This window comes from Myotis yumanensis, unplaced genomic scaffold, assembly GCF_028538775.1.
Source record: "Myotis yumanensis isolate MYYU_CA2020_CCGP unplaced genomic scaffold, mMyoYum1.0.hap1 SCAF_23, whole genome shotgun sequence".
Lineage (NCBI taxonomy): Eukaryota > Metazoa > Chordata > Mammalia > Chiroptera > Vespertilionidae > Myotis > Myotis yumanensis.
Window position 1 is genome coordinate 11,972,504 of NW_027223774.1, and position 13,395 is coordinate 11,985,898.

The 13,395-nt window shown below is 44.5% G+C and overlaps 1 protein-coding gene across 1 annotated transcript; it reads right to left on the bottom strand.

The window, feature by feature from the left end:
* Positions 1-2,188: 2,188 nt before the first annotated feature.
* Positions 2,189-6,632, bottom strand: LOC138999596 (galectin-10-like). The gene is made up of 4 exons (XM_070401763.1): positions 6,543-6,632; positions 4,852-4,928; positions 4,148-4,358; positions 2,189-2,440 (listed from the first exon to the last, which is right to left on the bottom strand). The coding sequence occupies exons 1-4, from the start codon at positions 6,555-6,557 to the stop codon at positions 2,327-2,329; spliced, it is 417 nt and encodes a 138-aa protein (XP_070257864.1). The 5' UTR covers positions 6,558-6,632; the 3' UTR covers positions 2,189-2,326.
* Between the last annotated feature and the right edge of the window lie 6,763 nt (positions 6,633-13,395).

A 13,395-nucleotide genomic window follows, 5' to 3' on the forward strand; every position in this document is an offset into this window, starting at 1 on the left:
TGCCTCCACATTTTTTACGCTTTCTTGGTACACCCCCTAGTGGTCTTTGAGCGCAGTCTTGTTGTAGTTAATACTAGAGGGATTTGACCTCCAGGCCGACTGGCTGTGATAATCAGCTGTGTCTGCAGTGGAAGAACTTATGTCCTCTAGGGAGGTGCTAATCTAACCTTTGCCTGAGGCTATCCGGCAAATGCCTCTGTGCAGGACTTGGGCGGGGCGGGTCCCTTGGGATCAACAGGGCAGAGGAGGGAACAGTTATGGCTGCTCTCATTCCGTCCCCAGGGGCTCTGCCTCTCTGACCCAGCAACCGCTGCAAACCTTGGAGGGACGGTAGCCAGACAGTTCTGCTTCTCCCATTTGAGTCTGGGTCCCTAGAGACTCGCCCGGATCTGGAGCTCAGAGTCTGAGGCTCCCTCCGGATTGAAACAGTCAACCTCGCCCTCAGCCACCAGCCCGCACGGCACACACTCCGCACCTTAGTATTTTACTTCAGCACTGCGCCTCCTCTAATTCTTGGTTCCTCCTGGTTGTAGAACTTCCATTCAGTCAGCCTTCCTGTGGTTCTGGATGATGTCCGTTCCGTCTTTTAGTTGTATTTTTGAAGTGGTTGTTCGAGGCAGCAAATTCCGGGGTTAACCTATGCCGCCATCTTGGTTTTTCATCCCAGGTCCTGGTTTAAATGGTGAAATCCTGAACTTCTGTCTTGAGCTTGTTGCTGTTATTGTATTACACTTGGGAATTCCTTGGAGAGTGGTCAGAGTTTGGGGTATGTGGGAAGTGTGAACGACTCTGGAGTCTGATGGTGGAACAGTACTAGTCTAGGATAACTGGTCATGGATCACAAGTCAACATACCCATGCCCTGGTGTAGTCTTCTCCACATGATTATGGCCATCTCTCTGACTCACCTTTGAACAATAGGATGTGATGTGAGTGACACTGCATGACTTCTAGAGCTGGGTCCCATTACACATTGCACCTCCTGCTTGAGCCTTTTCAAGGGTTCTCTGTGGCAGAAGCCAGTCACCATTCATTAAGTCCCAAACCCCTGAGACCTCTGTGATCTGAAGAGGTCTAAGACGACCATGAAGGTCATGTGAAGCGAGACATAACCAGCCAGCCCCCAGCTGTTTCAGCCAGCCCAAGTGAAGTGACAGACATGAGGAAAGCATCCATCACAAACCTTCCCTTCCCACTGCAATTTGATTAAGGCCACATGATACGCTACCCATATGAGTGCAGTAAACCTGCCAAACTGAGGGAGATAATCATAAATTATTGTTTTAAACCAATATGTTTTAGGGAGGTTTGTTATTCTGTAATGATTACGTGGGACAACATCAAAACCAGAGTCTGGTCACTGCATCCTGGTGTATAAATTGTTCTTGTTTTAATAACAATTTTTATCCTTCCTGGTCTAAAATGGTGACAATTTATTATCAAACATGCCCCAGGCTTCTGCCCACATAAATGGGGAAAATCTTGCAATTGTCTGAATAATAGAAAAATCTTTGAGGCAAATCTTTTTGGTTCTTGAAATAGTCCTTGGATTCCAATTTTGTAAGTGCACCTTGGCTGGGTGGCTCAGTTGGTTGGAACATCATCCTGTGCACCAAATGGCTGCAGGCTCAGCTCCCAGTCAGGGCACATATGGAAGGCAACCCATTGATGTTTCTCTTTTACTCATGTTTCTCTCTCTCTCTCTCTCTCTCTCTCAAAATCAATAAAAATATATCCTCAGGTGAGGATTAAAAAATTTTATTAAGTGCTGGCCTTGTCATTTTCCCCAGTGAATCTTACACACGACCTTGCACAGTGTCAATATATATTAAACATCCTTAGCATAAAGGAAGAATTAAGACTTTTCACCCGATTTGCCTCAAAGTACAAAGTTTCTTCCCAAACCACCAATTATAGCACTATGTGTGCAGACAGATGCCTATAGTCTTAGTTTAGCTCTCTGAAATTGGGGAAGGATTTTGCTTCAGAGTTCCTAACATATCCTAAGCACTACATCATAAGAATATGGTTCCAATGTCATCTCAGATGTTTCATGAGCCTTTCACTCACTCCTTGTATCAGAGAAATTTTTATCCACTTAAACACCCTGATCTCTCCCACAATATTCTCACACCCCTCTTGCTGACAACCACATACTCTTTTTTTCCCTTTAAAGCAAGAAGCAAATCTTGTTATGTTTTCAGGAGTTTTAATGACCGAGTGTGGGGGAAGGGTGAGAACCCATGTTGTTAGTGAGCTCTGAGAACCACAGAGTCACTTAGGTGGAGGGATCTCCTTGACAATGGGGAGTCTGGTCACATCCTTTTCTATTTGGGAGTCACGTCGGTCAGGGAGACATCTCTCCACACCAGGATCATCCTCACAGTTTTTGGGTCAAGTTGATGGGTAAAATTGTAACATGGGGTACCATTTACTGTTACCTGGAAGAGAATATGTGTCAGAAATATAGCATGCCACCAAACAAACTTCCCATCTTCCTTTTCTTTCCTAACACTATACACATACCATCCACCAGAAACTCCTAGTCACACTCTAGAACCCAACAGACATGCTTTTTTTTATAGCCTTCCTTTTGTAAGTATTTCGGACAGTTATTCACCCTATTTTCTGTGTTTCTCCCATTTTTCCACTGAGGTGTTAACACTCTGTGTTGCACTGTCTATGTCTGCCTGGGTTTCCCTCGGGCCAGGAACTGTTTCCTGAATCATGAGTCTGGGTCTCACACAGACTATCATAGGCTAATTGGTCACTAAGTGTTTATTGAGTGCATTCGTTTTAGCTCTGCTAAACTTTACTGCCATTTACTCCTGTTGACTCAGTAGCTCAGAGTTGTGGTGCTAAAGGTAAAGAATAAAAGTCTTTTTTTCCCCTATTTTTTCCTATTTTTATAGAGCGAGGGTGGAAGAGAGGAGGAGGCAGAGAGAGGTGAGAGAGAGATAGAGAGAGAAAGAGAGAGAGACCGATGTGAGACTCAATTGGTTGTCTCCTGCATGCACCCCAATGTGGGTGGGGATTGAACCTGTAACCCAGATACATGCCGTGATGGAGAATCGAACCTAAGACCCTCCAGTGTGCAGGCCAATGCTCTAACTACTGAGCCAAAACTTGAATGTTCCTAAAGGGGAGGAATAGTACATAGGATTAAAATGAGAATATTTTTATTCAGCTTATAAGCAAATGGAACAATGCCTCACTTCAATCATAGGACAGTAAATCTTTTTTATTTTCCAATGATAGATGGTTTAAACATACACTTTATGGGTATGAGTATGGAGAAAAACTGAACTTTTTAGGTGTTAATTTTTCAAATTTAAAACGCACACACTTTTTGAACCAGTTATTCAATTCCTCTGAAATTATCCTCCCTTATAAGAATAGGGAGGTTGATAATGACAAAAATGTGATGTAGAAGGAAGCATCATTCATGAGAGCAAAATATGGAAACCACCTAAGTGTGCATGAATAAGGGTCAAGTTAAATTATTCTGAAAATGCTTCTATTGGAATATTATACAAACATTAAATGATGTGGGGGCATCACGAATAGAATGTGATTAGCTAGTTTCTCTAACATACATTCCTTTGACAACAAATAAAATCTAGTCATCAATGTGTGATTTCTAGAGAAACTTGTAACATCATTTGTTTAAAAATGAAAGCAGATAGAGATAAATGATAGATAGATAGATAGATAGATAGATAGATAGACTTGAACAAGCACATAGTATCTCTGGAAGGAGCATAAAGGAATTAGGAATTGTTGCTCTGGAGAGAGGGACTGGGCTTGGGAATGTAGGAAAGACTTAGTTTTAGACTGATTATAATTATTTATATGCATATTTTAACAATCTCCTACATGAAAACTGGAGGAATGACAGCATAGGTAGAAACGATGGCTGTGAGTGAACACAGGAACTTCTCCACCCTGGGGAATAAGGCACCTGTGCTGATCTTGAGCTGCTCAGATTTGGAAAAGGACCTGAGCATGGCAGTACAAGCAGAGGGTGCTGTGTGATGAGATGGGCAGGAGATGAACACAAGTGACTCTGGGGGCCAGGCCAGGGAGAGCTGTGTGCTCCTGTGAGAGCCCTGAGAGCCCATGTAGTGGATGTTCCTGGACACACTCACCTGGAACTCTTGTTGCTTCACCGAGATGACCAGTTCAAAGGGTTGGCCATCCCTAAAGGGCATAGCAGGGGATTTCATTTCTTGACCCCAGTTCCCCTTCTTACGGAAGTTCATCACCACCTCTTTGCCAAAGTACACTCGGAAACTGAAGGCGATGTCTGACCTCTCTTCAGTTTCAGTGAAGAAATCCACCTCCATTTCTGGGCTCATACTGAAGGCAAAGCACGCAGCATGTTTGGCAGGACTCTTCCTCATGGGGGCCCACATTCAACACACACATCCACACCCTCCCAACTCCTCCTGGAGGAGGGAAGGCCTTCTTGGGTGACACTGCAGTATGTGTCCCTGTGGGGCTGCTTCAGCTTGTCCGGCCCAGGCTGGGGAGATGCCTCATCTCTTAGGCCAGGACTCAGGCTGAGCAGCAGTCACTGGCCTGGGGCTACTTCTCATGCTTTGGAAACACTGTGTCCCTTGGTAATAAACCTCAGCCCCAATGCCTGAGTGACCCCAGCCCCCAGACTTCACCACTTGCCCACAGACATGCACCTGTAGGTTTAATGCCTGACACCCTATGGGTCTCCAAATGTGCATCTGCATTGTGCTACCATTAGGCTAATTACAAACTTTAACCTCAGTCATGCATGAAATGACCCCCAAAGCTCTAATAATCTCATTTTTCCTCCTAATGGGCCGTAGATACTCACCTGAATGGCAGGTAAGGTGTCCCTTTGATTGTTACTGAAGAATCATCAGTAAAGAATACATTTTTTTTATATGGGACCTGCCATGGGAGACAAGAGTAGTTGAGAGGGGCAAGGCCAGGTGTGGTCTCCCATCCTATAACAGTTCCCAGTGGCAAAGTAGGTTAGACATCAAAGGACATACTCGGAGGACCCACTGCTTCCCACCTCACCACAGGCAGGTCCCTGTGTCTTTGAAGAAATGAGAAGGTTGAAGTTAATAGGAAGAGTTCTAAAGCCAGGTGGCCTGGATTCTAATACTGATTCTGCCTCTTACGACCAATGAGAACTTAATTCCATTACTTGAATGCTCCCTGCCTCCGTTTTCTCAGTACAAGAAGGATTATAAAAATTCCTATTTCCTAGGATGTTCTCAGGAATATCTGAGCTAATAGATGTAAAACCTTTAGCATGGTCACTGGCAGGTATAGGGTCTATAAAGGGGTGAGTTAGCAGAAGGGGGGGCCCTTTCTGGGATACTACCCTCCCATCAGTTTTTATCTGAAACTGTGAAGATAAGGCTTTAGAATGTAAAAGTATAAAAATTTAAAAATCCACTCCAATATAAGATAGTTGTTTAAAGGGAGAAGGAAATAATGGAAAAGGAGACAGCTGTGTGTGGCATGTATATGCATCAGAATTTTCAAGGGCAATGGTGTCCTTTCAGGAATGTGTACAAGTTGCTGAGGAGAGTTAGTACCTGAACACAGGGTGGGAGACAGGAAAGGAATTAGATAGAATGTACAGGTTGTTCCCTCATATCAACTGTAAGCTTTGTCTGGACTGAGGCTGGTTTTGTTCCCTCCATCTTTTAGGTGATCCATTCTCTGAATCCAATTATCCTAACCACCTTCCATAGAGAGCCAGGATGTGCTTAACCTTATTTTTTGTTAGGACAGAGGAAGGACTGGCAGGAGAAGGAGACCTGAGGCAGGAGTAGGGGTCACTATGTGCTGACCTAGACAGGAGCTCCTGTGCCCCACATTCTGAATTCACCTTCCCCCAGTCTTCTTGAGAAGAGGCATCTGAGGACTGGCTCATTCTGCTCTCATTAACGCTCAGGGAGGAGTCCTGGGAAACCCACTCTCCCCAAACCTCCAGTTCTGCCCACCAGGAGCCATAGTGATACACAGGAACAGAACCACAGCTACTTAAACAGTCACTACCATGTACAGTAGAACCCTCACAAGCAGACACAGCTGCACACATATTCATAGTTCAATACGCAATCATAGTTCATCATACACGCACAGTTACACAAAGACATGGAATTCACCTTCTCACACATACCTCCCAGCACTACTACTCATGATGACATGCACAGCTGTTCAACCACTGCCCCAGCTGCACTCACACACACATACTCAGAGGCATGAAGACAAATGTGCAATCTCTCCCCTTACACCCATGCTCACACTCCCTCATCCCAGTCAGCTGTTCACTTCCCACCCAAAGTCACAGTGTCTCAATCGAGTTCACCCTCAGTCAGATACCACCAAATGCTGACAGTAGCTACACTGGCCCATCTATCTCTTCCATGTATTCACAACCCCCAGTAAAACATTCCCAATATTTTCATCTCAGAGAATCTCAAACTCTTTCCTCCTTCCCTTATGGGACTGGGGATCATTGAAGGCTGTGCATGCTCAACTCACCGGTATCATTTCCATTGTTGTGCCTTCTGCTGGGAAGCTCTTCCAAATCGTGTCTGGTTGTGTGTGTGAGCTCTGCAAGTGGAGGTTATAAATGAGTTCTGGAAGCCCCGCCCTCTGGCTTCCTTTCAGTTTATAAGTCTCTTCTAGAAAGATTCCCAGCCGGTGAGAAGGTGTGGGGTATCATAAATAGAATGAATCACAACTATGTCCTTGAAAAGGATGTGTTATGATGCAATAGAAACTTCAGTGAGGAAATTGTGGGTGAGGAAGGATTAGCAGGAAAAATGCATAAATAAGGGTGATGGAATGGGTGGGGGAGTGGGTCAATAATCCAGCCTATGTGCCTCTCACCAAGTATTTATCCCTCAGAGCAGAGCCCACCCAAAAGGTACACATTTTCTGACTTGAACAATGGCAAAGAATTGGTGGTCCTGGAGGTGAGGACTCCCTTCCAGAGGTCCTGAGAGATCATAGAAATTGATCCTCAGCAGCCCTGGAGATAGAGAGAAAGTCTTTGTGTCATTTCCTTTCCACAGTAGGTCCCTTGGCTCTGCTAATGCCAACAGCATTTTAGCCTTTGGGTTTCACCCTCTTGGTCAACTTCCAACATACATCAATCAAGATTGGACATTTAAGATGAAAAATTCTTTGTAATAATAACACTTGAATAAGTATGATTTAATCATGATGACCTATTCAATAAATTATAGCACACCCAATTAATGACACATCTTAGAGTCATTTGAAAAAGTTAAATAAAACAATAAAAAACAAGTTAAATCAGAAAGTTTTTCAACATTAAGATTTCCAAGTGGAATGTAATGAACAAAATAAACTGATGAACAAAATAGAAACAGAGGCATGGATACATGGAACAGACTAACACTTACTGGAAGGAGTAGATGAAAGAAGGTGAAGGGATTAACCAAAGAACATGTATGCATAACCCTTAGACACAGACCACAGTGTGGTGATGGCGAGAGGAATAGGGGGTCAGGGGTTGGGTTCAGGTGGGCAAGGGGGGGAACAAATGGGGGCATCTGTGTCAACATATGTCAACAATGAAAGTAAAGTTAAAAAATTGTTTTAAATTAAAAGATTGCTTCTTGCCACAGGGAGCTCATGGAATATTGCCACCATGGGAGCAAGCCCAAGTGAGCCTGCTGGAGAGGCCAGGTGGAGAACTAAGGCTCCTTGGTCAACTGTCAGCTATGTGAGTGAGGCCATCAGGGACTGTGCAACCCTAAAGAAGTCACCGTCTTACTACACCACATGAGAGAGCAGACAAAACCTACAGAAGAACCATTCAGCTGATTCCAGCCCAAAATGTCAACCCACAAAATCATGATCTCAAAGATTGATTACTGTTTCTAGCAACTAGACAACAGCAATAAATAAATTAAGTAATTTGGAAATATTTATAGATGAATTTACTGATGTTTAGGGATTTGCTTCAAAAGAAGCCAGGGGTGTTCTAGCCCAATGGCTCAGTTGGTCAAAGCATTGTCCTATACACTGAAAAGAAAAAAAAAAGTTGCAGATTTGGTTTGAATCCCAGTCCTAGTACATGCCTGGGGTTTGGGTTTGATCACTGTTCGGGGTGCATAGGAGAAGCAACCAATCTCTCTCTCTCTCTCTCTCTCTCTTCATCTCTCTTCCCTTCTCTCTAAAAGACAATACACAAGCCCCGACCGGTTTGGCGCAGTGGATAGAGCGTCGGCCTGTGGACTGAAGGGTCCCGGGTTCAATTCCAGTCAAGGGCATGTACCTTGGTTGCAGGCACATCCCCAGTAGAGGGTGTGCGGGAGGCAGCTGATCAATCTTTCTCTCTCATCGATGTTTCTGACTCTCTATCCATCTCCCTTCCTGTCTGTAAAAAACCCCAATAAAATATATTTTTTAAAAAAACCAATACACATATCCTTGGCTGAGAATGAAAAAAAAAAAGCCAGGGGTGAGGTGAGTAGCTATGGATGAACAAGATGGGTTATATGATGATAGCTGTTAAAGCTGATGAGTACATGAGGGCTTATTGTACTATTGTCTCTACATTTGCTTGTTTGAAATGGGAATTTCCCATAATAAATAATTAAAGGAAAAGAAGGGTAGAAAAGCAGATAGGGAAAAAGGAAGGAAAGAAGGAAAATCACTCTTCTATTAAAGAAAGACAGTGAGTTCTGCAAGGTAGCACGGCCAAGTCATAGACAAATTCAATACTGAACAGACCCCTGACTCCTGGTCCAGGCCCTTTCCTTCACCCAACATGGTCAGAGGCAGGAAAGTTCCACAGGAGAAGCAGTCCAGGCAGGAATATTTTCTTTTATTACTTGAGAAATCCTCATGGCAGGTAGGTCTAAGTCATTAGTAATAATGAGACCTTTAATGGAAAATTATCTTTATTTGTTGGGATGTATTGTTGATGTAGTTTGGGGGAAGAAACAGTTTTCATAATAAGACAGAATAGTAAGAAGCTAGGAAAATTCTTTGGCAAGTGGAATGGGGAAACTGAGACAGACAGCAAACAAACTAGCCAAGCAATTTACAGCCAGTTACAGAAGGTCGCCTCCCTAGAGATAATATCTAGGCCTCTGTTGTATATGAGCTGGAGGCTCAGAAAAGAGGCAAAACCTGGTGGGCCACACAGGGACCAGCTGTCATGACTTGTGCAAACCAATCAGTGGAGACCATGACCCTGAACGGAAACACATGGAAAACTCAAGAATATTCTATTGAGATCTCCCCTAAGACCTCCCCTAAACTCCCAGCCTTAAAAAACCCTCAAAACAAAGGACCCAGCATGAGCCCTCTCCTTCCTGGGAGCAAGTCCATGCCTTACCCCCTCCTCTCTCCTTCCCCCAGAGTGTGCATCACCTAAACTCTAGGGGACCCCTAAACCTGTCTCCAGCCCCACCTTTCTCTGATTTTCCAGTGAGGTAACCACAGCCCCACCTTGGCCTTCTTCTTCTTGATAACATTTCTAGTGACTCAATCAGCCCCACCTAGGACTACTTCTTCCTGATAACGTTTTTGTGACCCAATCAGCCCATCCTAGGTCCACTTCGTCCTAATAACGTTTCTAGTGAACCCATGCAGCCCCACCTTGGCTCTCCCATTGCTTCATCTCTCCTAAGCCCGTCCTTTGTTTCACTATCCACAACTTTAATAAATAGTCTCACAATCCCCTTGTGTTGTGAAATCTTTCCTGCATGCAGTCAAGAACCCACACATTGCTGGTGAGCCCTAGGTTTATCCACTCTAGGCCTGGTCAACGTCCAGTGACAAAGAGACCACTTGGGACTGGAAAGCCTGTGGGAGAAACTTCTCCACTTGAGGTTGGATTGTTTTCAGATCCAGCACAGCCACAGGAACTGGCTGCTAGTTCTTGTTCAACTTGCTATTTTCCAGCATGTTCCTTGTATCAGAGTCCCCGTTGGGCCATGGTGTGGTAGGACCCACATTTCTGAGCCCTTTGACCTGCCCACACCTGCAATCACCGACCTGTGATCACACAAATTCTTCCTCTGAAGCCTCATTTCTCTTTTGGAAAGTAAAGTACAGGTACATAAATTCAGGAACATATGGAGATTTTAATCAGATTTGGTCCAAATGACCAAAAGCACATGTGAACATGAGAATTTTATACTTTTCACTTATGTAGTAAGAAGGATTCATTATCAATGTTGAAAACCAGTCCCCAAATACTAAAAACTTTCCGACTTAAATCTGGAAATAAGAACAGAAACTTTTCATTACTTGCCCACATCCCTTTCCACCCAGGGGTGGACTCAGGCTTAGGAGTCTAGAGGCACAAGAGAGGCATTGTTTTGGAGTAAAACAATTCACCACATGGCCCAGGGCTGAGGGAAGAACCTATCAAAGTGCAGCTGTGGTTTGTAACAGGGTCTGGATTTGGGTTGCATGGGAAGAGGAATTTGAAACACTTTGTATCAGGAATTACCCCCTGATGCACATTTCACATCCCATCAATCAGGCCTGCACAAAGACTCCTGCCTGCTTACATTCAGTGTGCTCACAGCAGCCTGGAGCAGGAACTTCAGACAACCAAGTGTGGGTCCTGAATTGTATGAAGTGATTGGGCACTTACTAAAGTATTTAAATTCATTGGCATCATCACAGATGCACCACAGCTACCACTAAACCCTCCCTTTTTCCTTCTCAAAAGGACATTTAAATCACACACACACACACACACCATTTATGCCATAAACTATGGATCACGGCCTCATCTCCCAGGTGTCAGTCCAAAAAGCACTTCCTCGGGGCACTTACTCACTCACTTCTGAGATTATGTCAAATCTCTTTGTTACCAACTCCCTTTGGGTACCTTTCATGCACTTTAAAAAAGTGTTCAATATTTATCCTTTTAATGTCTGTCCCCTGCTCTAGACTAAACTGTTTGCCTTGTTGGCAGCTATGCACTCTGCATCCAGCACAGGGGCCTCCCAGAGCAGATGCTCTCTGTCTATTGACAACAACATCAGCAGCCGTATCCAGGAAGGAAGTGGTGGTGAACTGGATCCAATTTGATAGTGAAGGGTCAGGAAGACCAAATACCTAGGAATAAATCTGATACAAGTGGGCAATATCTTCACACTGACAACTTCCAAACATTGCTGAAATATAGTAAAGAATATAGAAATAAATTCAGACCTCTTCCAAGCTCCTAGATTGGATGTCTCAATATTCTTAAGGTAAAATCTCCCTAATCGATGTAGAGATTCCTTGCAATCAAACTCAAACACCCAACAGGTTTTCTTTATTTTTAAATTTTAAATTTCCTTGCTGAATGTTGTCAAAGGACCCAGAATAAGCAAAATAATTTTCTTTAGAAGAATAATGATAGAGGCCTGTTGCACGGGTGGGGGATGGCTGGTTTGCCCTGAAGGGTGTCCTGGTTCAGGGTGGGGGTCCCCACTGGGGTGCCTGGCCAGTCTGGGTGAGGGGCTGAGGGCCGTTTTCAGGCTGGCGGGTGACTGAAGCTCCCAACCTGTCCTTTTTTCTTTCTTTCTTTTTTTTATTCTGGGCCAGCTTTAGCTCTGAGGCTCGGATCCAGCTATGAGACCTCCGCTGCAGAAAGCAAGGATCTGGTTTTGTTCTATAATTGTAACAATGTTGTGGTCCTGCTGGCTGAAGCCCGGCTGGCTGAAAGTAGGTTTCTGGGGTTTTGTTTACATTCTATATTTGTAATAATGTTTCTTAGAGATGCAGCTCAGAGGCCGGCAGCAGCAAGCGGGGAACGTTGGCTTCCTCCGTCACTGAAGCAAGCAAGCCTCCTGTTCGCTTCAAGCTGCCTGGCTGCCGGCCACCATCTTGGTTGGCAGTTAATTTGTATATCACCCTGACTAGCCAATGGGAAGGGTAGCGGAGGTATGGCTAATTACCATGTCTCTCTATTATTAGATAGGATGGCTCCAGGGAAACCCAGTTAGCAAAGACTCATTGGCACATCAGTCACCAAATGCTGGCTTTTCCTAGACTTGCCACACTTCTTGTACATAATCCACCTCCATACTCGCACTGTCTATAATTCTTCTGAGTTTTTTAGGGGAAGTTATGAAGTTGCAGTGTGATCTAGAAGAAGAGAAGGGACTGCAGAAACCCTGGTAGGGAGAATAAAAAAGAAACAGATAGACATAGGATAGACCCTCTGGGATTCTTAAAAGCAACTGAAAGGGCACCTTGTAGAGTGCCTGGTCCAAGGAAAGGCTCCATCCAGGTTTCTCACTGTTATTGTATTGTCACCCTCACTGTTGTTGCCACGATATAATAAGTGGGTTATTCCATGGGCCCCTGTGTCTCTGCTGGCTCCCTCCCATGTCACAATGAATAGGTTTGGAAGGTGAAAGGGAGATGAGGCAAAGACTTTCAGACCTGGTAAAGCTCTTGGTTAGTGGAGGGACTCCCTCCTCTTATTAAGTTTATGTGCAGTACTTTAGTATGAGTGGTCCATGCATTTACATATATCAGCCCTCCTCTCTTAATTTGGCAGGTGTCTGTGTGGGTTGGTATATACATTGGCAGGTTTCCTTAATGTGTCCTTCTGCCCACGCACCTGTCAGGAGTCCCACCTGTGGAGACTCACCTCCCATTTACACAGCACGGCTGCTGGGGGCAGAGCCCTGGGGGAACTATGTTCCTCTTTTCTAAATGAATGAGCTTGGTGCTTCATTCATAATTCTCAACCTAGGCAAGGAATGCCTGACTAAAATAGAAAGCCCTCGATAAACAGCACAACTGACTTTGAAGCAAAACCATAAGCTATTACTAGAGGACTTCACGTCTGTGTAATCAAATTGTCTACATGGAAATCCCACAGAAGCTACTGTAAAGACAGAGGCATGGCTGATAGATTCAGCCAGTCAGTCACAAGACAAGGAGCCCATAAAAATATTTTGGATTATTTTTTTAAAGAATAGTTTATTGATTTTTTAGAGAAAGAGGAAGGGGGAGGGAGAGAGAGAAACATCAATATGAGAGCGCTGCATCCACTGATAGGCCCCTAATGGGGATGGAGCCTGCAAACCTGCATATACCCTGACCAGGAATCAAACTGGCAACCTCCTGGTACATGGATGACACTCATCCAACTGAGCCACACGGGCCAGGCCCATCAAGCCCTTTGAGAGTCAGACAGTTTAATACTTACATAGACAACGAAAGTAAGATGAGCCCCAGGTGCCAGCTGCCCCTGCCCCTTGCACAGGGTGACACTCAAAAAAAGGGGTCAGATGACTGCAGCAAGGATGACAGGACCCTGTTGCTGAGGAGAGAATGCAACCTGTATCTGAGCAGTTTTGGAGCCTGTAGCTCAACCCATGGGCGAGAGGTAGGA